Source organism: Engystomops pustulosus, chromosome 2, assembly GCF_040894005.1.
Source record: "Engystomops pustulosus chromosome 2, aEngPut4.maternal, whole genome shotgun sequence".
NCBI classification, from domain to species: Eukaryota; Metazoa; Chordata; class Amphibia; order Anura; family Leptodactylidae; genus Engystomops; species Engystomops pustulosus.
In genome coordinates this window covers 149,806,613-149,834,152 of record NC_092412.1, presented here as the reverse complement: position 1 = coordinate 149,834,152, position 27,540 = coordinate 149,806,613, and the positions used below count along the sequence as shown (strand labels likewise).

Sequence of the window (27,540 nt, the reverse complement as noted above, 5' to 3'; positions counted from 1 at the left end):
GACAACTTTTTAATTATGTAAAAAAAAATTCTGACACAGTCCATTTAGAGAAATGTCATAAAATAAAAGAAAGCAACAAAATATGAACTAAGAAAAATAACTACATTTTGTGTGTGAACATTTAACAGCCTTGCACTAAAATACCAAGAACACCCACTACCTTTCCAATTGTACTCGAAGAAGGGCGTTCCGCCCGAAATGCGTTTACTAGTTTGGATTAATAAAATAATTTAAATCGACTCGAGGACCCCCTCCCTTAATCAGCGCCGTGCCAGGTATTTTCCTAAACCTTCTTGCATGTACTCAAATACTAGTTGAGCCGCTCTCTAGGGACAACACCGACAAGCTAAAGGGCAGCTTGGGAGGGGATTTACACTTGACTTAACTTACTCAAGGTGAGCGTGTATCTAGGGGGGGTATAGCATATACCCTTCCCTACATACATATCCCCTTGATACAAAGTTGTTTCCCTCCTCTATGCTACAATAATATACAAGGCGCTGTCCTCTTGTTTTTTGCCCTTGATTTTTCTTTTTCTTTTGCATTAGTGCCCTGATCTACATGCCTTCGCACCATACCGTTTTTATTCCCTGAAACTTTGGCGCTGCTCCAGCTAATCACTCACTAATTTCTCCTCCCTGTTATTCCACATAGGGATTTCGCACCTTCAGCTCCCCACCATGCACTCCGGTGGTGGAAAACTATGGGACTGATTTGATTACAGCATTTTCTGGATGGGGATAATATTATTTCAACTTCTAGCTTTATTGAGAAGTATGGCCTACTTCAATCTGAATACTTTGCCTTTTATCAGATACTGCACTATATGAGGACCATATGTCCACGTCCTTGACACCCATCTATGACCCCCTACGATTTAATTCGTAAAAATGATTCTATGTCATGGAGCATTACTCCCATGCTCTTTAATCAGCCGCCTAAAGTTGCCAAACCTCCTTTTATGTTAAAATGGGAACAAGATTTTGGTATTCAAATGTCCGTGGAGGTGGAGACACTGCTGTGAGACTGTGGCAAGGGGCAGTCATCAGGCATCTATTAAAATTATGCATAGGACACATTTGGTGTCCTCTGGAATACATAATTTTTCTGTTCTCCTCATCCCTCTGTTTCAGAAGCTGTGACAAAAATGCTGCTTTTCTGATATCTACAATTCTTCATACTTCTATAGGGCTGATCCCCACAGCAATATTGATAGCTGACAAATACATGGGGCTTAAGAACCATTCTTACAATCTGTGTGGATTAATTGGCATGGCTGCTAGAATCCATGTTGAGGCCAATTAGAAATCACTGCTCCTTTCGGTAGCCAAAGTCAAGGCCAGGGTCATTAAGATGATGACCTTGGAAAAGATCTAAGCAGTAAGAGATGATAAGATGGAGGCCTTCTTTAAAACATGGCAACCATTGATTGATTATTTGCATCTAATCGGTTTGCTACATTGGCTCCCTAGTCTCTTATTAATTGAACACTACATACCATTTATGGGCTTGGATGAGATGAATGTACTTATAAATGCCAGCTGGACACTAAAATAGCATCAATATTTCTTGCCCCCCTCCCTTCCCCACTTATCCCTTCGAAGTCTACCCTTTGTCTTTTTTCTCTTCTTGTTCATCTTTGCTCTTTCTGTTTTTCTTTATCTATCGCAACCAGTTGGCCACATTGGACACTCCTATGTTAAGGGTGCTTTGGTTCCCCAACTCCACTCTGTGTATGTTCATAGATCTGTTCTATATTTTCTATAGACCTTTATGCTACTTTCTTATTGCTGTACCCCCTGCCCGGGGATTAAAGGCGTACTGATCTTTCCGCAACTTTTTTGTTTGCTAATGTCTTAAATAAAAACAGTTGAAATTAAAGGGAAGCTGTCCACTGACATTGAACTAATTAAACACTACTAGTATTTTGTAAAAAGCTTAAAGTCTAAGGTTAAAGTAAAGGTTAAAAAAATCAAAATCAAGTTCCATAAAACAGGGGCACTTCCTCATAGATCTTTGCATCCATAAATCCATGGCCTCCATCCTTCTAAAATCAGCTTTTCAAATAGTGGTAATATGCCATAAGGGTTCAGGAGGATGCTGGCAGAGCCCCTTTGTACTTTACCTTCACAGGCTGTTACACTGTGGAGGAGCACTTCCCCCCTGTGCAAGAGCACTTTGCAATAACTAAAGATTAATGTAAGTTACCTTGTAAATCAGCTGTCAAATAACAACTGTACTAAATGCAAGGGTTTCCATTTAGCATCCCATTTGTTTACTGTCCGATGTTCTCCTCTTTAACAATGCAGTGACACTTTCCAAGAGAACTACAGACAGTACCTTATGCAATACAAAGATATCTTTCTTATGATCCAGTTTTAAAGCTACAAAGCTCTCATTGTCATTCATGAGCTGTATATTGCCTGTTCTTTTTCCAAATTTTCTTTTTTATTTTCTCTATCGTCAACCTGATGAATGCAATTTGTCTTGAATAATTCATTTTTTAGGTATATATTTTTTGACTTGAGCTTGTTGTGGAATTTCCTTGTAATGTTATTTGTTTTGCATCAACGGTTTGTTGTGCAGTATCATAGGAAATGTATTTATCTTATTCTGTCACATTATCCCAATCCTTTGCCAAATATAACTCTAGAAAAGGCATTTCTAATGACAGCATGATCCTGCATCTATGTGGATCGAAGCCTGGGAAAGTACTCCAGAACTCTCCTGACTTAGTGGGAGACAGTTAATAAGATCTAATAACCTGATGAATGCAATTTGTCTTGAATAATTCATTTTTTAGGTATATATTTTTTGACTTGAGCTTGTTGTGGAATTTCCTTGTAATGTTATTTGTTTTGCATCAACGGTTTGTTGTGCAGTATCATAGGAAATGTATTTATCTTATTCTGTCACATTATCCCAATCCTTTGCCAAATATAACTCTAGAAAAGGCATTTCTAATGACAGCATGATCCTGCATCTACGTGGATCGAAGCCTGGGAAAGTACTCCAGAACTCTCCTGACTTAGTGTGAGACAGTTAATAAGATCGGGGTGAAGGATAGACAGTGAGAGAAAAAGAACTCAACACCTAGTGCAATATGCAGAGATAATGGGGCTCATTTACTAAGGGTCCGAACCTCGCATTTTTGTCGGGTTTCCCGAATATTTCCAATTTGCGCCGAATTGCCCCGGGAATTTGGCGCACGCAATCGGATTGTGTCGCATAGGCGCCGGCTTTCACACAACATAAATCGGGGGCCGTGGCCATCAGGGAACCCGACGGATTCTGAAAAACTGTGGAATTAAAAAAAAAATTGTGTCGCAAGAATAGCACTCACATACACTGGGACAAAGAAGGTGAACTCCGGCGAACTTCAGCGCAGCAGTAACACCTAGTGGATATCGGACGCACGACCTTAATGAATCCCGGCACGCTCTGAATCAACGTCGGACAACGCACGGGGATCGCAAATGGACCGGTAAGTAAATGAGCCCCAATGGGGCACATTTACTAAGGACCTTACACCACTCAGATTTTGCATGTTCTTTTATGTGCAAACTGCTTGCACATGTATTTAAGAACTGCCTGCACTACATATGTGTCGCGTGCAACCCTTTTGTGTCACGGCTGCACGCACACAAATTTCGTCATTGAGATCGGCGTTCCACTGCTCAGTCGTACTGTGCACCACATTTATCATGCAAAGTCCAACAGAAGTGTGTCGCATAGCCCATGTTAAAGTTGCACCAAAAAAATTGGTGCACTCAGACGACTCAATTCATCTGCTCCCTCTGCACACTACACAGGCAAACTGTACAGTTTTTTGTAAATGTGCCCCAATGTGCAGAATGAGCATCTGGTTTAAGTAAGGACTCTCACCTTCCTTGACCAGTAAATGGGGACTGTACAAATCAGCAGCCGCTATCCTCTTACGATTTGTGTTCCTCCCACTCCAGGGATGCAGATGAGATGGATAATCATGGTAAATATCCAATGGATACAGGAAAAAGTGTGGAAACGATCACTTCAAGAAATGTAGTCACCAACCATCATAAACTGATAGAAACTGGACTCCTTACTTGTGACAAATTTGGGCTTGGTACCTGAGCCTTTGTCAGGCATACAGAAAGGAACACGGGACTTAATGGTATATGATAAAATGTCTAACACGCACTAGAAATCTTTTGGTGATGCTCCATGTAAACAGTACTAAAATTCATAATGTAAATCTATATTGGTAATTCATTGCTTTCATTTTACCAGTGCTTATGAATATCATAAAGGGGAGCTGTGATTGGTTGCCATGGGCAACAAAGAATATTCTGACTGTTTAGACAGCTTGATAAATCTGCCCTAGTATCAGAAGAAATGGCATTGTGCAATTAGCAATATTAGCTACAAACCACATAGGATGCATAGGATCAAAGTCATATAGTTGCAAAGATTGATTGGGATTATAAACATGTAAAAAATTTATACATTACCTATTATAGATAATATATTATTAATCACCTGGAATGATATGAGGCTAGTCTTTTATTGGAGTATGTAACTAATTGTATACAGGTCAGTTAGTAACCCAACTTCTAATTACCTCTCGAATAAGACAGCAATCATAGAACTGGAAGTGGTGTATTTCTACGGAAGGGATATGAAATGCAAGACTGGAGTGAAAGCAGACTGCTCCTTTCATGGACATGCAGAAAAGCCTGAAGGGGAAGCTAAAGACTTAAGGGGGTATTCCAGGAATCAGCATAATTCATATACAAATGGATACATGAAATATATGTAATTAATTGTTATTTAAAATTTTGCTCCCCTTAGCTATTGGCCCTTTAATCAATCCGTTGATTTCCTCCGTGCGGAGCAGACACAGGACAGTAGATGGCCACTGGTCACATGTCCACATCATGTGTTCTGCACCTACCAGGGCAGGTCATGTGATCACCACTATGTTTGGCTTTAGTCAGTTGGCTGCAGTGCATCCAGTATGGCCAGTGTTGTGGTGAGACCTATCTCAGTGAGGCAAAGTGCAGTGATGGCAGTTACACATCATTACTATGGTAACTGAGTCATACAGTCTGTTAGATCAACACTGGGAGCAGAGCATAAGAGGGAGGAGGAGTTACTGAGAACTAAATGATCATGGGACTTGTTGTTTCCAGTGGCGGCCATCTTGGTGATAACTCTGCCTAGTTTAGAGAGGCCATACAATTTGGTGAATCCTAAAATCAAACTATTTAAGTTCTATTTTGTGACTAATGACATTGAGTTTTGTTATATTCAATTTTTTATAGCATTTTGGGTTTTTGTATTAGACGTTCATATTCCTGGAATACCCCTTTAATGCTTGTCATGGCAGGCACCAGACTGTGGTCAGATTGGTTATCTGTGTAGCAGGCTAGATATCATAGTAGTAATAACATAGAATGACTGTATATACATCTTAGTTGGGTTCAGTTACCCCATTAAGACCCTGAGGTACTAATTTATATAATTAAAAAATCCACATTTGCCTATTATTTACATGGCAGGCTAGCCATTACAATGGGGTCACACAGATAGAATAGAAGTGTGATATAGATGTTTGGACAAACTCTTCTTTGAAATCGTATTTTTGTTTTGTACCGATGTGCGTTCATCTGTACTCTTTATGGGTCTGCATGGTGCGGCCCACATACTGTAGACCGCAGCTGCAATTGACTAGATAAATTACATAGTCCAAACCACTTGACAGTTCTTGCTTGATTTTAAATACTTCTCCTGTGCTGTTCACTGAGGAGGAGTTTTCATTATTGTTAATAATATCACAGCATATACATTTCTTGTGTTTGCAACTACTGCCTGTCTTGAATTCTTTCTTTCCAGTATTATTTTTTTGTGTGGGTAGCTTACTGGGTGCAATAACATTTTTCATGGTGGCGCCTTTGTAAATGTGATGCTTGCCTGTTTAGGCAAGATACCTTTGAGATATGGATTGCTAGAGAGAATGTCCCAGTGTTTGTTTAGTATTTTTCTACTCTATACAACATGGATAGGTTAAAAACTGCTCACATGTCCATAGCTTTGTGTTTTAGACCTTTGAATATGTAAAATCATGGACAACCCATTTCACATCCTGTACAATGCAGGTACAATACAAGTAGTATAAAAAATAAAGTCCCAATGTATTTTCTAATTTGAAGAGAGTTTTCAAGCCCTGCATCTCACGAATATTGCAGTTTTTTTCTAGTGCTAAGATTTAAAGACAAAGAGACTGGGACACTTTACTGGGCAACCTTGTATCCTGCCCGTAGGAGAGCTTCCGTTTCATGCAGTGTGATTTGCTATATATTTTCTAGAATCACATTGGTGTTAGGTAAAATATATTTTAGCATATGTTTGATGTTACATCTCTTTAGACACCTGATATTACTACGTTTTAATTTAAGCTTGAACAGCAGAAAACAGCCAAAAGCTTACGGAAGAATGATAATTGCAGTGATGCATTGCTTCATACATTTCTATAGAGAATTTTATAATTGTGCTGTAAGCCCCAACTGCTGAGTGGACACAAAGAAAAAGGATGAATTATCCAGCTCAGAAATTATATACACTGATTTATCAAATTCTTCTCTTGCACTTCTCTTGAGACAGCAAGCAATTTGCTTAAGAGTTTTAAGGTACATTAAAATGAGATAGACCATGTAGGTCAATAATTTCACTTTATACATTGTCACTTCACTTTGTCAGTTTTACCTGGATCAGTGGGTTTAACTGTTGACTGCTAGAATTCAGAAATTGTTAAATACTGGGGAGAAATTTTAAGAGGGGCATGCAGGGCACAAGAGACCAAAAATAAGCATACCCCTAATAATAATAGTCTTAAATAGTCTCATAAAGTCCCTGCAAATAATGTTTACAAAAATTTGTGGATATATGAAGCTCTTTATGCGGCGCATTTAACTGGGGTTTTTGGTGCACGCGATCGGATATTGGCGCATCGGCTTTCACGCGACACAAATCGGGGTCGGGCCGTCGGACGATCCAATGGATTCAGACTGCGCGCAGGATTTAACATCTCAAATTGTGTCGCAAGACATGCACTCACATACACCAGGAAAAAGAACTCCGGCAGACCTCAGCGACACATGCAGGATCTCAGGTGCACGATCTTGGTGAATCGCGACGGACTTCATCTTCGTCGGACCGTCCGGATCAGGGATCGCGGCAGGACCGGGTAAGTAAATGTGCCCCATTTACTTATATGGAGAACTTTGTGTCTCAGCTTTACAACAGGTTTCGGCCTGACAAATGCTCCTTTTGTAAGAGTGTAAGAGACTAAGGACAAAACATAAGAAAAATTTGCACAATCTTAAGCAAGACAGTATGTAAAAAAATTTGTACTGTATGTTAAATAAGATTAAAAAATACGTGAATTCTCTGACTTATAGTATGTGATCAATCACATGAACCCTGGCATTTAGGAAACGACATTTATATGTGTTTAGGTGACACAGAATACGGGCAGTCCCCAGGTTACATACAAGATAGGTTCCATAGGTTTGTTCTTAAGTAGAGATGAGCGAACATGCTCGTCCGAGCTTGATGCTCGGTCGAGCATTAGGGTACTCGAAACTGCTCGTTGCTCGGACGAATACTTCGCCCGCTCGAGAAAATGGCAGCTCCCGCCGTTTTGCTTTTTGGCGGCCAGAAACAGAGCCAATCACAAGCCAGGAGACTCTGCACTCCACCCAGCATGACGTGGTACCCTTACACGTCGATAGCAGTGGTTGGCTGGCCAGATCAGGTGACCCTGGGATAGACTAGCCGCTGCCCGCGCTGCTCGGATCATTCTGTGTCTGGATGCCGCTAGGGAGAGAGCTGCTGCTGGTCAGGGAAAGCGTTAGGGTGTTCTATTAGCTTACTGTTAGGCAGGAGTGATTCTCAAAGAACCCAACAGCCCTTCTTAGGGCTACAATAACGTTCTACTTTTTTTATTTTAATTTGCATCTAGTACCATTTTGTGAGGAATTAGCAGGGGGACTTGCTACCGTTGTGTTTAGCTCTTAGTGGCACACATATCCATAGCAAAGACCGAAGTGGGAAGATTTAGTAGGGGTTGGATTTCAATTAGGCACTAACTCAGTGTCATCTCATCTGGCATAGTAGTGTGCTTTGATACTTGGCTAGAAAATAGCCATAGGAGAATACAAAGAGCTTACTTACGCATACAGTAGCGTTCTATATATTTGATTTCTGGTTGATCTGCTGGTGGCTGTACTTTCTGCAGTGCATGTACTAGCCAATTCTGAGCAATTTGTAGTGAGACTTGCGACCGCTGTGTTCTGCGCTTAGTGACGCACATATCCATAGCAAAGACCGAAGTGGGAAAATTTAGTAGGGGTTGGATTTCAATTAGGCACTAACTCAGTGTCATCTCATCTGGCATAGTAGTGTGCTTTGATACTTGGCTAGAAAATAGCCATAGGAGAATACAAAGAGCTTACTTACGCATACAGTAGCGTTCTATATATTTGATTTCTGGTTGATCTGCTGGTGGCTGTACTTTCTGCAGTGCATGTACTAGCCAATTCTGAGCAATTTGTAGTGAGACTTGCGACCGCTGTGTTCTGCGCTTAGTGACGCACATATCCATAGCAAAGACCGAAGTGGGAAAATTTAGTAGGGGTTGGATTTCAATTAGGCACTAACTCAGTGTCATCTCATCTGGCATAGTAGTGTGCTTTGATACTTGGCTAGAAAATAGCCATAGCAATAGGATAGCATTGTTTGGTTTTAAAAACTCAAAAAAAAACAAAAAACACAAAAAAAAAAAAAAAAACACAAAAAAAAACAAAAAAAAGTAAAAAAAAAAATAAAGTTATAACTCTCATTTTAAAAATGTTTAACCCGAGGGCTAGGGGTAGAGGACGAGGGCGGGGACGTGGGCGTCCAACTACTGCAGGGGTCAGAGGCCGTGGTCCTGGGCGGGGTGAGACACCACCTGCTGATGAGGGAGCAGGGGAACGCCGCAGAGCTACACTCCCTAGGTTCATGTCTGAAGTTACTGGGACTCGTGGTAGAGCACTGTTGAGGCCAGAACAGTGCGAACAGGTGATGTCGTGGATTGCTGACAATGCTTCGAGCAATTTGTCCACCACCAGTCAGTCTTCCACGCAGTCCACCCATGTCACCGAAATCGCCACTCCTCCAGCTCCTGCACCTCAGCCTCCTCCCCCCCAGTCTGCCCCCTCCCAGGAAAATTTGGCATTTGAACCGGCATACTCTGAGGAACTGTTTTCTGGACCCTTCCCACAGTCACAAACCACTTGTCCGGTTGCTGCTGAGCAATTTTCCGATGCCCAGGTTTTCCAACAGTCACAGTCTGTGGGTGATGATGACCTTCTTGACGTAGTGGAAGTGTGTAAAGAGGTGTCCGACGATGAGGAGACACGGTTGTCAGACAGTGGGGAAGTTGTTGTCAGGGCAGGAAGTCCGAGGGGGGAGCAGACTGAGGGATCGGAGGATGATGAGGTGACAGACCCAAGCTGGGTTGAGAGGCCGGGTGAACACAGTGCTTCTGAGACGGAGGAGAGTCCTCGACCAGAACAGGTTGGAAGAGGCAGTGGTGGGGCCAGACGGAGAGGCAGGGCCAGAGCTGGTGCATCAGCGCCAAATGTGTCAACTAGTGAAGCTCCCGTGGCGAGGGCTCCTGCGGCGAGGGCTAGATCTTCAGAAGTCTGGAGGTTCTTTAAGGAAACACCGGATGACCGACGGACTGTGGTGTGCAACATTTGCCAAACCAGGCTCAGCAGGGGTTCCACCACTACTAGCTTAACTACCACCAGTATGCGCAGGCATATGAATGCTAAACACCCCACTCAGTGGCAACAAGCCCGTTCACCTCCGGCCGTGCACACCACTGCTCCTTCCCCTGTGTCAGCTGCTAGTCAGCCCCCTGCCCAGGACCCTGCCACAAAAACCCCATCGTCGCCTCCACGATCCTCCACAGCATCCACCAGCGTTCAGCTCTCCATACCCCAGACGCTGGAGCGGAAACGCAAATATAGTGCAACCCACCCGCACGCCCAAGCCCTTAATGTGCACATCTCCAGATTGCTTAGCCTGGAGATGCTGCCCTATAGGCTAGTAGAGACCGAGGCCTTTCGCAACCTCATGGCGGCGGCCGCCCCTCGGTATTCGGTCCCCAGCCGCCACTACTTTTCCCGATGTGCCGTCCCAGCCCTGCACCAGCACGTGTCAGACAACATCATCCGTGCCCTGACCAACGCCGTTTCTGACAAGGTCCACCTGACCACGGACACGTGGACGAGTGCTGCCGGGCAGGGCCACTATATATCGCTGACGGCACATTGGGTTAACTTGGTGGAGGCTGGGACCGAGTCTGACACTGGGGCTGCTCATATACTGCCGACGCCGAGGATTGCGGGGCCTACCTCGGTCCAGGTGTTTCAGGCCTACTATGCCTCCTCCTCCTCCCACCCCTCCTCCACCTCCTCCTCCGAACTACCATCCGTGGGCACGGCGCCATCAGTCGGTAGCTCTAGGCACAGCAGCAGTGCCGTCGCTAAGCGACAGCAGGCGGTGCTGAAACTGCTGAGCCTAGGCGATAAAAGGCACACCGCCCAAGAGCTATTACAGGGCATTCCACATCAAAGTTGTTAACTTTGTCGCCACCCTGCTGTGTAATCCACAAAATATACTTGCAAACTTTTACCATTTAGGGATATTATTTCAGCGCTTCTTGCGCATCTGTTTACATTCCCCTCACCCGCCATATCCTAAACTTATAAGAACGCTACTACACTTGATCTTATACAAAAGGTTCTTAGAAGTGCTGTTTGGGGAGTAGCCTAGAGACAGGGGCTTGGATTGGCAAAAGCTCGCCTGGCTGCAGAGCGCCAGCTCCATCCCAAGATCCAACTAACATAGTTGCAGCACCTTTAATCTACTACTAGTTCACTGCCTCCATAATAATAATAATAATAATCTTTATTTATATAGCGTCATCATATTCTGTAGCGCTTTACAAATCATAGGAAACAAATACAAATGTAATGTAACAGAGCACAACATTTGTATGGAACAACAGGAGTGAGGTCCCTGCTCGCCAGAGCTTACGGTTTATGAAGATGATGGGGTAACACGAGGTAAAAGAATATTTAATGGTCAAGCCATTCTTCTTAGGGAATAGAAAAAAATATAATAAATGGAATTGCTGTCGCTTGAACCACTCAGCCGTCATCTTATATACCAGGTCCAGGGTGAATGGGACTGCAGAGAAGTCTGGTGCCTGTTGGTTGCTGGATAACAGATGGGAGGACGACACAGGACGGGTTAGTAGAAGAGTTAAAACTTCATGCAGTTAATGAGTGTTATAGGCTTGCCTAAAGAAATGGGTTTTAAGAGCACGTTTGAAACTTTGGAGGTTAGGTATTAGTCTGATAGTCCAGGGCAGAGCATTCCATAGAATTGGTGCAGCTCTAGAGAAGTCTTGGAGACGCGAGTGGGAGGTCCGCACTAGGGTAGAGGTTAATCTAAGATCACTGGCGGATCTAAGAGCACGGGTTGGGCGATAGACTGAGATAAGAGAGGAGAGGTAGGGGGGTGCAGCATTATACAGAGCTTTATGGATGAGGGTTATTATTATTTTAAACTGTATTCGAAAGGAGACTGGCAGCCAGTGCAGCGACTGGCATGAACTGTAAGCATACATGGTCCCCTTATCAAACGAGCTGTGTCAGGCAGAATTTTGGGTTGTTTTCATGGCTTCCATGTTAACTTTGTCGCCACCCTGCTGTGTAATCCACAAAATATACTGGCAAACTTTTATCATGTACCGATATTATTTGAGCGCTTCTTGCTCACCTCCTTTGGTTCCTCTCTGACACCCATTGGTTTGAAGCCTGAGTCCAATTAGGGTATGTCGCCATGCCACTCTCTAGCCTGCTGCCGCTGCCTCTGCCTCTGCATGCCGTCCCCTATAGTGTCAGGGTCAATTATTGGATGTTTTACATGCTATCTAGCTTCATTCTGTCACTCTGTCATGGCCATGCTGTTGCCCATAATTTCGGCATAATGGTGCGATTAAGCAGCCTCAGAGGCCTCCATGCATGCTGCCCCTGCTGTTTCCTGTCCATTTCCGTGGTGTTTCCATCCTTTTCTGAGGTTCCCAGGTGTTTGGCCAAGCTTCCCTGTGCAGAGCCTTGGTCCCCTTGAAAAATGCTCGAGTCTCCCATTGACTTCAATGGGGTTCGTTATTCGAGACGAGCACTCGAGCATCGGGAAAAGTTCGTCTCGAATAACGAGTACCCGAGCATTTTAGTGTTCGCTCATCTCTATTCTTAAGTTAAATTTGCATGTAAGTCGAAACGCTATGCTTTATAAGTGTAGCTCCAGACAAAAGTTTTTGTGTCCCTGTGACAAGTGACGAGTTTCAGTTTTTTTGCTGTAATGGGACCAAGGATTATTAATAAAGCTTCATTACAGACACCTAAAAACTGATCATTGCAGCCTGGAACTATAGTAACATCCAGAGAGCTTCACCAGAGGTCACAGTGGGCAGATGGGTCCGTCTGTAACTAGCGGTCGTCTGTAAGTTGGGTCACTGACTGTACATCTACATGGTTTAAATAGAAATAATGGTGGAAATAGATCTTTGTTACAACTACTTCACTGTTTTTAGTGAAATGACTGCCCCTCACTAGGTGATGTGTACCATGGCTGGCCATGATGATACAAAGAAGTTAACAAAAGTTTAAATTAACATTACAAACAGAGGAGATGGTGACATTAACTTTAAGGGGATGTGCACATTCAGCAAATAATTGATATTGTTTGTATAAGGGAAAGTTAGACAATTTTCCAATATGCTTTCTGTATCAATTCCTAAGGGGTTTCTAGATCTCTGCTTGCTGTCATTCTGCAGAATCTTTCATGGTTTACCTTGAGTGGATAGAAATCTGCCCATGGCCATGTGATGTCACACAGGTAAACGACTCGTTTTATCACACATCTCTGATTACTATCTGTGATAATAACGAGACGTGTATCTGTGTGATATCAAATGACCGGGGAAATATTTCTATCAATCTAAATTGATACAGAAAGTACATTGGAATATTGTATAACTTTTCCTTATATAAACAATATCAATTATTTGCTGAAATTGGACAACCCCTTTAATGTCAGGTGTCATATGACATGTGTGAGGATCCCACCAAGCCCATATTTAGTCTGTTTTCATTCTCCTATGGATGCATTTCACAGGATTAAAAATGGCACAGGAGTTTTTTTTTATTATTTTCTTTAGAGATTGGCTACTGCACTAATATAATATAGATGTTGAGACAAAAAAATGAATTTATGTACTGTATATTAGAAGTGTGCTATATGTGTTATAACTAGAAATGGGCAAGTTTTTCAAAGTTCAATTTGACCAGGTTCGCCAAATTTTCTGAAAAAATTTGATTCGACCCGAGTGTAGAGGTGGAAGCAACATGGCAGGCCACAGATTGGCACAATGACAGAGTATGGAGGTGGCAGCAACATGGTATGCCACAGAGTGACACAATGACAGAGTGTGGAGGTGGCGGCAGCAGCAGGGGTCAGAGAGTGGCACAATGACAAATTCTGGAGGTGGCATCAACATTCTAGGTCACAGAGTGGCACAATGACAGAGTATAGAGGTGGCAGCAACATGGTAGGCCACAGAGTGACACAATGACAGAGTGTGGAGGTGGCGGCAGCAGCAGCAGGGGTCAGAGAGTGGCACAATGACAAATTCTGCTGGTGGCAGCAACATAGTAGGCCACAGTGTGGCACAATAATAGAGTGTGGAGGTGTCGGCAGAAGCAGCAGGAGGTCAGAAAGTGGCACAATGACAGAATGTGTAGGTGAGTGACAATTCCAGTCCCTGGTAAAGATGGGGTGAGGCAGATGGAGCAACTGGCAGCATATGTGTGGCATCAGCCGGGTGACAGCATCAGAATAGTGGCTGAGGCAGGTAGTTAGTATCCAGACTTATTTCTCACCATTTGGGGGAGGCATCATGGCTGATATAATCTGATGCATAAGGCATTGGGTTGTTGAAATCCTGGCTGATCCACGCCTGATTCATCTTGACAAAGGTCAGTCTCTCCACATTACAGGTGGACAAGCGGGTTCTCCTTGGAGTAATGATGGCCCACACCGCACTGAACTCCCGCTCTGATGCCACACTACTGGCCAGGCAGGACAGCTTCTTTACTGCAAACTCGGCAAGTTGCGGCCACACATCAAGTGTGGCTGCCCAGTAGTCCAGGGGATCCTCTACCTGGGGTGGTAGAGTGCTGTCCAAGTAAGCCACCACCTGCTGGTGCAGGGTCTGCTCCATGTTCTGCTGCTGCTGGTGGTGGCTACCCTCACTAGGCGGGTGAAGGAAGCTGCTCAATAAGGACTCTAGACTTGAACTGCTGATAATACCCCCCCAACTCCCCACAGCAGCCAGCAGCCGTGGCAGTAGTACGTGAGCGATTACTCCCAGCAATCCCTTGGTCAGACCTGACAGAGGATGGACAAGGGTGCATATAGGCAGAGGGCAACTGTCTGCACAGTATTGCTCTGTAGTACGTCAGTTGTTCCTCCCTCTCGGCAGCTGGAAGAAAGGCACCCATTTTAGCTAGTTTTTTAGAATGACTTGCAGACTGATGGAATACTTCAGGAACCTTTTGACAACCCAATTGAACACGTGCGCCATGCTGGAGCCTTGACTGGCAGAAATGGCATATGTACCACTAGGTGCTGCTGTTGCTGCAGGATGGACCACTAAATCTGAGTCTGGTGATGCTGCATGTTTTGATGGAGGGCTGCTGCTGCCTCGCTGAGCCCCTGTGCCACTGCTTAATTGGATTTGCAAAGCGGGTTTTGTACCCCACTCCCATTTGGACCCCCCCTCCTCGCACTACTGCCATCCTGCCAACTCACGGCAGACTGACACCCTCTTCTTCCGACAGTGATGATGAAGCCCTGGCTTCACCTGGCTCCCAAGTACGATCGGCTAAATCATCATCAATTTGTGTTTTGCTGTCACTGCTATTCTCCTCAAAGGTCTCAGTATGCACAGCCTGACTACTTGCAAGTGCAACATAACCTCCCGTGCCACACTCCACATCTCTACTCTCCTGCCTAGTACCTGAAGCAGCGGATGTTTGCCCCACCTCTTCACTGCCAAGCAGATGCTGACTGTCCTTAAAGAATTCATCCTTGCTGTATTGTGGCGCTGAACCCAGACCACCTAGTAGATCTCTGGCTGAGGGAAATGAACAGGACAGAGGCTGTTTGAGGAAAGGTGAGGGCCGCTGACCTCCTCCTGGGCCATGCCAACTAAGGGTTGTATCTGACAAACCCACAAACTCTTGGCTGGGTTTGTCAGATGTCATTTGGGAGGAAGTGAATGACCTAGTCAACCAATCGAGAACCTTTGGGTTGTTAATCAACAAACTGCCACTAGATGAGACTTGAAGTTCTTGCCTCACAGAGACATCCCTGCTGCGATGTCCCCTTACTGTGCTGCACCTGTGCCTGCTCTACCTGCCACCTCTCTGTCTGACATATTGACTATGTTGATTTGACATGGATTTCTTGTTATCTACTTTATCAACAAAAAACATTTGAAATTTGGGGTATACACAACCACAAGAACTGACACCCTGGACTTTGAGAAAAAATCACTACAGCAACTATGTGGATTTGACATGGAATTCTTGATATCTACTGTATCAACAAAAAAGCACTTGAAATGTGGGGTATACAGAACCCCAAGAACTGATACCCTGGACTTTGAGAAAAAAATCACTCCAGCAGCTACCTTGCACAAGCAGATAGATGCTAGAGACAGCACATGCAGTGTGAAATGACGGGATTGGAAATGGCTGCCTGTTTTTATACGGAAGTGACATCACATAAGCCTACCTATCGCTGATTGGCTTTCATGTCTGCACATGTGACTGAGGGTGTTCCTTTCTTCTTCCCGGAGTTCTCTGGGCCATGTAACACATTGTGCTTGCGCCCACTTTTCAAATAAAGGGGAAAAAACTTTGTTCCCACGAACCACTGTAAGCTTCGTATTTGTGACGAATCGGAGTTTTCCTGAAATTCAGAACAGATCCCGATTCGCCCATCTCTAGTTATAACAAATGAATCCCATCAGAAACACTGTAATACCTGTTAAAAACTACACCATTATAGCTACTGCAAAGGTACAGATTTATTTATACTTTACAGAAAAAGTTTGTGATACAACTTTTTATAATGTAGAGATGGCCATTCATAAAAAGTAAAAAAAAGATTTTTGCCGAGCTACATATTATTGAAGGACACTGTCGATGCCACAGATAATTGTAATTAACTTTTGCTTGCAAGGGCCTCAGCCGGTATATGAATGGCCTTGTACTCACTTGGGATGAGGATTGGAGGATTGATCTACAGCTGTATGCTAATCTGCCAGCTTCTAAACCATTCGCAAAGGTCAACATATTGAAATTTCCCCAGCTCATTTCCCTCTCACAATACTTATTGATTCAGACCATCTTTTAGAAGCTTATTCTTTTAATTAGCAATTCATTGTTTGGTGGCTTTTCAGCCAGTAAATTGTGGTAAAATAACTGAAACTTTCTCTTTGTTGATAAACAAGCATATGATATGCAAACTATGTGACAATCTCTGCTATAAATCTACTCTGCAAGTCTTATGGTGATTTCTCCAACTGTAAATTACCTTTGCATATCAAACATGATGGGGGAGAGAGAGTGAAAGAATGAGGATGAAAATCATTTTAGGTACGGGAAATCAGACCTCTGAAAGACTAGTATTTTAAGTAAAAGGTTCACAATACGTCATTGTAAGATCATAAAATGATTTGTCAGATCTATAGAGAACAATTCCAGATTCCATAGAAAAGCTGCTTATAACCTCAGCTGTAAACTCAGCAAAGCAAACGTAAAAGTGAGCCTTTAAGGCATAACTCTTGCACTTATTTGCTATGTTACAAGTTAGAAGTCCTTAAACCCTTAGACCAGTATTTGCAAATTTAACTTATCTAGTCATGAGGATGGGAGCATGAGACCAGTTTAGCTATTGGCTTGTTGTAAGGCCGGTTCCACACTTGCGAGTGTGATGCGATGAACTCGCATCACACTTGCAACGCATGCTGCTGGGAACGCACGGCCCGAACGCTGCACACCGGGAGTGAACTCTGCATGTCAGTTCACTCCCGGTGAGCAGCGTACGGGCCGTGCGTTCCCGGCAGCATGCGTTGCGAGTGTGATGCGAGTTCATCGCATCACACACGCAAGTGTGGAATCGGCCTAACAGTAAGTGGTGAATCCACCATAAATCCTCAGTTTTCATCAGTGCTGTAACCCCCCAGTTGAGCGTTTGGCATCTAGACGGCAGGGTGAAGAAAATTAGAAGTGGTGGCATGAGCTAATTTCTGCTAATAAAGATCTCATATGAAATAAAGACTTTAATGGAAATATTTCAGCACACTGAGTGGTATTATACAGAACAGTTAAAAGGTATATTGGGTAGATTCCAGACTACATAAAGCAACACTGGGGGAGAACATGATACGCCCAAATCATACATAAATCAGAAGTAATAGCTACATACTGCTACAGTGTGACACATATGCTGAGCCATGAGTATTTCACACAGACATTGGTCTGGCACAAAACCAGATTGTAAAGGTTGTTAAATGATTTATGTGTAGCATGATAATTTTATCCATGACATGTGAATGTTACTGTCCTGTTATAAAAATAAAGTAATAACAAATAATCTCATGCTTGCTTGGTGGTGAGGATTTTGGGTTCATAGAAGGTGTTTAGCTGCTAGACAATAAACTTGGTAGTGGTTTACTAGGTCCATTATAGCGGGTTCCCTTTAACTGCAAAGGAGTTAGCAGCAACAGCACTTGATGTAAAGTGATACCTCCTCTTTCGTTGTTCAGCATATAGAAGCAGGAGGCAAATATGTTTGTTGGGTAAGCTACTGTCAAAACACAGATACTGTTTGGCTTGCTGAAGTATACTTTTTCTGTGTAGGAATATGGCTGTAAATCCTGATCACTGGAAAAGAGTGGATTGCAGTGAGACTTAAAAGTTCACCAGGACACTCTGCACTGCCCGGAGAATTCTGGTACTGACTATACTGTAATATCATCACCATCAGTTCTAATTCTAATGCATAGTGCTCTCTTTGAGATCTTCAACAAGCCTGGTTTCATCAGTGAACAGCATAGCCAACTGGTCCCTTATTCAACCTTGCCGGTCGTCTGAAGTGAATGGCTGCATATGGTACCCCACACGCCTATAAATGTGTTTTGAGTTTTGTGGCATTCAAAACCCAGTTCCGCACGGCTTTGTTCCCAATGAAGTCTTCATCAGAGTGTCATGTAGCCAAAAGACATCCTTTTATAGTCTCTCTGTATCACCACTGCAACCTGCTGATACCATTATAAGCTCAGTGGCCATTTCTGTCTGAGAGATTACAAATTGAAGCCTTGCAATGACGAGGTACTGTTGATTAATTGTTTGGTTTCGCCTTGCTCCCATGTCAAAATGATATAGAGGACTGTTTACATCACAATTCTAATTGTATTGGGGTACAAGCACCTGATGTGAATATTGCCATTAATGCCGTTCCTTGTTAAGGTGCATTCAAACGTAGCGGTTAACACATGTGTTTCAAAACGTACTGCAATAGCTGAAGAGAGATTTGCCTAATTGAATTGATGTTAACATTGTTAACATATGTCAACATGGTGTTAACTGATGTGTTTTGTAAATGCAAATGTTAACATTTATTAAATTAGACAAATCTCTCTTCAGTTGTTGCAGTTTGCGTTAAACGCCACGTGTGAATGTATCCTTAGAGAACAGTAAGTTCAAAGAGTAATGAAACATTGAACAAATGGCATTAAGAAATTTAGAGAAGGTCACCTGTAAAGCTTGGAGTGGACTTTAACCCAAAAGGAAAATATAGATAACTTTTGTGAGTATATATATACACATTATTTAAGGTGGATGTGAATGACTATAACCTGTATATAGCACTATATGGAGCTCATATTCCCTCATGGGGGGGCAATATCTTGCTATTATTTTCCCCTTTCTGCCACCTCCACACCAGGATGCCGTGAAGGGGCATGTCCTCACACTTGCACACTCACATCACCAATGAAAATATGACGGCTGCTTATATCTCTACGCCAGGCAGGGCGTGGAGTAGAAATAAAGATACATTGCTGGATACATCAAGAACCTGAAGCCTCTTGATGTATGCATCTGCGCTGGATGATCTGCATGTCTATCATACACTGGCTTACGAGCCCCAGCATATGATAAATGACCACCATAGTGTCATAAAAGCATCATGTTACAATTTGGGCCCTAAAGGTTACCAGTTCGGCCCCTGCTTGTAAAATGTGTATTTATTTCTGTGTGTTGTTTACATATGTATGTTATATGTCTGTATAATATATAGATAGAAATAGAGAGATACACTGGGCGTAATTTATTATTATACAGACAAGTGCTTACTGGCGCAACTGAATCTGACTGGTTCTGCGATATACTAAATACCTCCTATCGTGGTATTAACAAAGGAAATCAGAACAAACATAAATTTTTGGATATCGCGCTCCTGCAATATGCTATTAAGTTTTGATTACCTTATCAGATTGCGGTATTCTGTTTCCGTCCAACAACCTGGAGGGGAGGTGAGGGATAGATGCACTCTTACTTCTTCCACGGATCCGGAGCCGCCCCGGCCAGTGACTGCGTTCGGATGTGCGTGAACGCTGTTTGAAGTTCTACGGTGTCTACTTCTGTGATGTCACCACTGGAGCTACCGAAAGAAACGAGGAACAAATTTCCTACGCGTTTCGGAGACAAGCTCGGTCTCCTTCGTCAGGGATCTTTACGCTCGTTCAGAGGTGTCCTCATATAGCTGCTTAGCCTCACTTTTGAACTTTTCACAGCTGCTACTGAGTGATTCTATCAGAGGTTGTCGAACTCCAATAGTCGCACGGCTTATGACCAAAAATACCCTATTTCCACCAGGGCTAAAGTTAAAATATAACCTTTATTGATTTAATTTTAAAGAATCAAACAAAAGAAAGACACATTAAAAAGTGTGCTAACAGGCCAACATACAGGAGAATGCTGAAGCTAGGAGGCTTATGAGTCCAACAAACAAGGAGTTGGGACGTTGTGAATACTCCGAGGGGAGTGGATCAATTCTCCCCTGGGTTTGTCAATATGTAAGCTGTTTTATACAGGTTTGTTGACAGTGGCCTCCTGGCTTATCTCAGCGGGTTGTATCCTTATTGTCAGAATTACTGCCAGGCTATTTCATATTCCCTTGTGTAATTAGTATTATGCTATATCTCCCTATGCTAGGCCTGTTGCTGTTAAAAAACACATACACACACGCACTTGCTCAACCAAGCCCACCCTGATAGATCTACAATCTAAATACCCTTGCTCCGGCAGGACTAAACAGTGAAATAGAAATATTTGCTTTCTAAAGACCAACCTCTGATAGAATCGCTCAGTAGCAGCTGTGAAAAGGTGAAGCTAAGCAGCTATATGAGGACACCTCTGAACGAGTGTAACGATTCCTGACGAAGGAGACCGAGCTTGTCTCCGAAACGCATTGGAAATTTGTTCCTTGTTTCTTTCCGTAGCTCCAGTGGTGACGTCAACGAAGCAGACACCATAGAACTTCGAACAGCGTCCACGCACATCCGAACGCAGTCACTGGCCGGGGCTGCTCTGGATCCGTGGAAGAAGAAAGAGTGCATCTATCCCTTCAGTCTGCTGGGTCCCGGGCAGAGTCTATTTCTACAGGGCCTGCCACAGAAATAAATACAGTCTGCGATTTTTCATATATAAAAATTTGTCAACTACAGCGAGTATGCAGTAGCAGGGACGGGAACTCACTGCAGCAGCCCACTCCCCGTCGGATGTGCCCACTTGTCAGCCACATCCCCCTTTGTTCCCCTCTAAGCCCCTCCAAGGCGGAGAGGTGGCAGACTGGGGAAAAATTTCAATTTCTAGCTATATGCTACCATTTTTGATTATTTCAGGCTTTCTACACCAGTGTCTAGGCCCAGAAGCCCTGATAAATTCCCCCCTATATATGTCTTTGGAGCTCTGCTGAAATCAGATTAATCATAGTGGCTTTTGGCTGTTGATAAATCTGCTGGCAGTGTCTTATGTTTTGTGGGTTGTTTATGTCACACATAGACCAGGGTAGGGACTTCCCTTTTTCATAAACTGAGCTCAAATACATAACTAATTTGAATCTGTGTTTGTCTATGTTTATATCACATTTTTGTCTTCCCTTGTAAGGATCCTTAAAACAGAGGGCTAGAACGTGTCCTACCGTATGCTCATATAGTGGAATATGTCTTCTGTTCTACCCTAACCCTACGAGTGGTAAGAGGAGTGAACATCAGCAGAAGACAGTGACTGGTTCAGTGTGTCTCCCACGTAACATAACTGTCATTATGTATTATACAGTATAAATGTACATTTCATTGATGGCATTCTGATTGCACAGAGATACCATGAAAAGTTACTGAGGTCTATTCTTGTGCCATTAATCTATGACCGTTACACTATGTTTCAGCATGATAATGTACGACCCCATGTTGCAAGGATCTGCATGTTACTACGTACCATAGAACCAAATATTGGGACAACTGAAGTGACACCACACTTGCAGCTTTTAAACTTGACTCATCTCAGGGAAACCTCTCTCCTCACTTTCACATGACTTTGGAGGAGATATTTTATAGGTGGTTTAGATTTCGCATAAAAGAGGGATTTCCAGAATGGATATTTTATTCCATATCTGCAGATAGTTTAACGGGGGAAAAATATTTTAATGATTAACACAATCTTTTTTTCCCCTGTGTAAATGATAACTTGGAAAATGGCATAGGGAAGAAGTGGATATTGATTTCCCCTTTCTCCTCCTTATAAGGATTGGTAAACATGTGCATGGATTATTTCACTCTTATTTCCTTGGAGCAATATAAAATATATATGCAAAAAGTCTTCATAAAAATTTCCTACCATTACCCGGCAGTAGAGTCTGAGCATCATCCGTACATAGTCGGCTGTGATAACTTACATACATACACGTGTCTTCTGTTGCTTAGGCTCTTCACTGGACACAGGAACCTGTACCCAGTGTGGTTCTAGGAACTCTGGAGCCAAATATAGGAGCATCTTAAGTGATGCTCCACCTTCATTCTTTAAATGTTACTCTTCTCTATTCATTTTTATAGCGGTAATTTTTTTCTCAGTAAACGTTTGAGATTTAACATAAATGAGATAATGCTAGAAAGGATATTTGAGGTGCTACAAGTTTAGAGGTGGCAAAGCTGGTGAAAGGTTCCCTTTAAACTTAGCTAATCATAACATGCTAACAAAACCATTATTAAAATGTAAAAACCCAAGAAGAAGTGATGTTCCCCCTTCAGCCTCTCACCGTAACTCATATCAGGTTCCCTTTGCATATGATTTTGGAGATTTTTATATAGGTAAAGAGGTGAGAGATTACATAAAGGATATACAGGCAGTCCCCGGGTTACGTACAAGATAGGGTCTGGAGGTTTGTTCTTAAGTTGAATTTGTATGTAAGTCGAAACTGTATATTTTATAATTGTAGATCCAGACACAAAAAAATTGGGCCCCAGTGACATTTGGAGTATAAACATTTTTTGCTGTAATGGGACCAAGGATTATCAATAAAGCTTCATTACAGACACCTTACAGCTGATTATTGCAATCTGGGACTATAGTAAAGCATTCAGAAAGCTTCATCAGAGGTCAGAGGGGTCTGTCTGTAACTATGGGTTGTCTGTAAGTCGGGTGTCCTTAAGTAGGGGACCGCCTGTAATTCTAGAAATTGAAAGGTTGCTAGTAATGGGTAATCCGTTTAATGGATTTTTCCAAGAAAAAAATCTCTAAGACCTGTCATGTGGCTTCATTTTTTCTGCTGACAGAAACGCATAGAATAGGCACACATGTATTCATCCCCAGGCACACTGCTCTTTGCTTCTCTCAGCCCAGGTTTGTTATTATGTTTTTAGTTTAGCGGATCACACTGTATAACATCCCTTGCACAAGACAGGAAAATGTTGGCTGTATGCTATCTGTACTGGTACAGGTAGCATACAGCCACATTCAAATTAATGGGCAATACGTCCACCCATTTGAATGGACGTATTGCCCACCATACTGTACTCGCAACATGAAAAACATTGCGCTTGCCTTATTATCAACCATATGTACAGCCGTGCTGCACTCATCCAAATGGAGAGGGGAGGGCTGAGTAGCGGACCTCTCCCTTACTCCCACCTGAATGCATGCTACACCGAGGTGCCTTAGATAGGGGGGGAGGGAACCCAAGACCCCATGGGAAACAGGCAGCCTCAGTGTCCATGTCAGCAAAGGGAAATAGAGATCACAGATGAACTGTATTAGAAGGTGAAAGCAGTACAGTACATGAATGTAGTTGGAATAGGCCACATGTTAGCTACTAAAGAGAACATACCTACCCAGAACAATCACTATTACTGGGAGGGATGCAACATGAGTCTAGTCTCCAGGAGAGGTTTGTCAACTGAATATTAATGCTTATTAAACTTAAAATAAGCAGAAGCAATTCTGGAATATAAATCTATTATCTGCTGCCTGTTGCTACTAACAACACATACACAAAAGTATTACTGCACGTATTTGTACGCTATTAAGGGTGAAGAATCCCAAAGATGCCACATTCATGTAAATGTATTATCAAAAATGTTTAATGTGGTTTAGATTTTTGCTAAAAAAAATGTTAACAATAGCTTATTAATTTATATTTATGTAAAATACTTTCATTGCTGTACTCTATAAAAAAGGAGCTTCTAAAAGTCCTGGATTGATCCAAAGTGTCCAGCATTAAAAATGTATTTATAATTTATAACATTTAGCATGTTATGCTCCATATAGATTCAGATGTTTTTCAACACACTAAACAAACCTGAGTGCGTCAAGTTGCATAAAAGTGCATTGTCTATTAACTTCTAGGTTAATGGTGTCTAATGGAATTATTAACGAAAATGTCCTTGTACATTTAAGTGGTTTGGTATGTCAATCACATCTATAGAATCAATAATTGAAAAATACTTTTCTATGTACTTTAAAGAACTAAAGGCAAACCTTACATACCCTTGGTATTAATAGGTAGTTAACTGCACATGTTTGAAAGAATTTAAAGTCAGTTTATATTCATGTGTAAAGGAATTGTTACAGCAATGAAATAGACAGATGATTTTCAACACCTTCTTTATTGTTGTAAAACATGAAAAAAGGCCAGTTCTTAATTTATCCATGGGTATCACCCATAACTGGTTTGGGATGGACACGAGGACGACCACGAGGTTGTCCTCTCCTGCGCAAAGGGCCAATAAGTCGGCTTCCTGCCCAGGTGGGGTTCTCACTACTACCCCTGGCCATAGTGCTTGGCATAGAAGACCCAGTTCTTGGATCCTGAAGAAAGAACTGAGCAAAAGAACAGGGCAGAGTGGCTGAGACTGAAGAAATGCGTGTCCCTCTTGGACGTGTTAGTCCTCCACGAGCCCTTCGCGTAGTGGTGGCAGTGCCACTGCATGGTGTTCCCCTGCCTTCTGGTCCCTGACCTTCATGGGCAATTGCTCTCTCTTGCCTTCTTTTTCTAAGTTCATCTCGGATGTCACCTAGCACACCAAGTAGCTGGCGATGAAGCTCCCTATCTCTTGCTCTCTCCTCTCGTTGCCTCGTCATTTCTTCTTCTTTTAAAGCCAATTCTTGACGGTATAATTGGTCTCTCAATTTCTCTAATTGTAAAAGACGATGGAGACTAGCTCTCCAACGAGCTCTCCTGTCATCTTTAGCACGAGGGCGTCCAAGTCTTCTTGGCATTGTGGCACTAGACGCTTGGTCTCCTTCAGGATACTCAGAGGACAGAAGGGATTCATTACAACTATGCTCACTACGCTGAGATGAAGCAAGTTGGTGGTCTTCTTCCCCATTATTATCTTTTCTGTGGTCCTGCATCAAAGGCCATACCATACCACCAGGCAACGAACCAATCTCTGTTTGCTGACTCCCTCCATCTCTTTCTGACTGTGTAGACTCTGCTGACTCAGGAACCCTCTCTGATGGTGGAATATCTGAGTCACTTTCATCCCCCCAACCTGTGTGTGCAGAAAGGTAGCAGAGAGGGTCTTCAGTGGAAGAGGCTAGTGGCCCTGGAGAAACACGCCTGAAGGACTGTTTTATCTGTCTTCCTACAGTTAGCGACACTCTCACTTCTTCCTTTGTTGGGGACCAATGCTCAAGGTAAGGATTCATAATCATTCCTTGACATCTTCGGCTTTCTAGCTCTTGGTCTTCTGTATCGCCTTCTACTGATGTAGTGCTATATGTTACTAATGTACCACTTCTTTGAGGTGGTGACAATGCTGACCTCATGGGGGACCTTTGATTTGGCAGTGATGATGCTGTGGGAATAAAGCAGAAAAGTCTGTAAACACATGGCACAAGAAACAGCTTCATAAAAAACTGAAATGTCTAGTGTATTATTCTAACACTAATATCCTGCTAAAATTCCCTTCCTATCTAATTATTGAGGATAACATTTTCAGTCTAGAGATAACTTTTATAGATAAAAAAAATTTGGGAGATCATAGAATATAGTGGCTCTGCATGGGGAAATGTCTGTGGTGTATATTTGGCTGTTTACCAATGCAGAAAAAAGGATCTATATGGCATCGGTTAGACATCCCAATAATTGACTTAAAGCATCCTTGTCCTTGAAAGTCCAGATGCTGTCAAAGAAACATGATCCAAAAAATTGGATCACATGGTTAATAAAAACCAACTTTTGAACACCTACAGTATTTTATGGGAAGCAACAAAATGCATCTCCAATAGTCCATGTGGTCTTTAGTACATCTGCCATGATTTAGATTTAACACAGCTTTTCCCCAATGCAGTTGCTTGGATTGCTCTACCTTTAGCCCCTGCTGTTGCCTTCAGAATCCGGAAAGTAAAAAAAATATGGAGCAATGGGCCTCGGCTATGGATTTCAGGGTGCAGGACCTTCAGCAGAAGCTAAAGAAGAGGGTTGCCTGGAGCCGTAGTGTTGGATTGGGTGGCTGGCATCATGAGTGTTGGAGCAGAGAAAAACATCAATTCCCCTAAATTGTTGGTGAATAAATGTCCTACTGTATCGTAATGTGTGCTATAAAAAGATATTATATAAATAAGGTACTGTTACCTTAATAGGGCATTAAAGCACCCTTCACCTAATCCTACCATAGGATGTGCAATTTATATGGCTATATAATTACTGTTATTGTTGTGGTTTGCATTGTAGGAAACCACTATGGGTAACCTGGCTTTTCAAGCAAGAAAACAGTTGTTCCAAGTTACAAAATCTTAAAAAATTGATTGGGAATTTTTCAGCTAATGCACTAATTTTCTCCTGTCTTTGCTAAAACTATAGATATGTCCTTTAGTACAATGCATTATATTGAAGTCTGTTGAGCTTACCTGGATCAGCTTTGATGCCTTCCAGCTCACCCACCATCCTGCACAACATGCAAGAAAGGAGGACCCTTCCCTCTTACTGGGATGGGGGGTTATGAGCATGGTGGCCCCTCCTGGCAGCCCTGATCGGGAATCTCCTCTTTAAATCTTGCCGAAGGTCCTGGCACCCAATGTCTTGTGTTGAGACTCTTGGTACGTCATGCATAGCCGAGGCCGCTGGATCTGTGTCCACAGCTGGGGCTCTCTTGATATTTATTAGATGGGGTTTAGCATTTTATATTATAAGAAGGGTAAGGATGCCAGTTTATTATGTGGAGCGTTTAAATAATTAATGTTTCCTTATCAGGCATTATGAAACAGGGGCAAATGATCACTTGGATAATTAGTTGGGAATTATTATGCATTTCATCTCAATTTGAACAACCCTTTCTTTCTGTAACCATCCAGTCAAATCTTGTAATGCTATGAGGAAGGATAAGTACATGATATTTACTGTGTTTGTGTTCTATAAGTATTGTATATTCATTTTACAGATAATATACCCAACATTTATAATGAACAGTCATTCTGCCCTTAGCACAGCAATCCACAAAGCACGCAAAAATCAAGATAAAAACTCAACTCAAACAAGTGGTAATATTGCCTTAAAGGGGTTGTTCACTTTACACACATTCCAGCAAATAATTGATATTGTTGGTGTAATGAAAAGTTATACAATTTTCCAAAATAATCTCGGTATCAATTCTTTACGTATTTCTGAATCTCTGTCATGCAACCGAAAACTTCATTCTTTACGTTCTGTAGATAAACTTAAAGGGGTTGTGCACTTTAAGCACATTCCAGCAAATGATTGATATTGTTGTTGTAGATAGCATGGCCCATGGTCATGTGATGTCAC

General features: G+C 42.5%; 1 protein-coding gene across 9 annotated transcripts in view; it reads right to left on the bottom strand.

Annotated features, from left to right (window-relative positions):
- DLGAP3 (DLG associated protein 3) overlaps nt 1-27,540 on the bottom strand; it is a 292,505-nt gene that overhangs the window by 67,331 nt on the left and 197,634 nt on the right. The window contains exon 8 of one of the 9 annotated variants that reach the window (XM_072136865.1): nt 24,379-25,591. The exons of the other annotated variants lie outside the window; for them this stretch is intronic. Within the exon in view, the coding sequence (XP_071992966.1) occupies nt 24,435-25,591 (1,157 nt within the window). The 3' untranslated portion in view covers nt 24,379-24,434. Of the gene's footprint in view, nt 1-24,378; nt 25,592-27,540 lie in introns of those variants that run through there. 9 annotated transcript variants of the gene reach the window in all.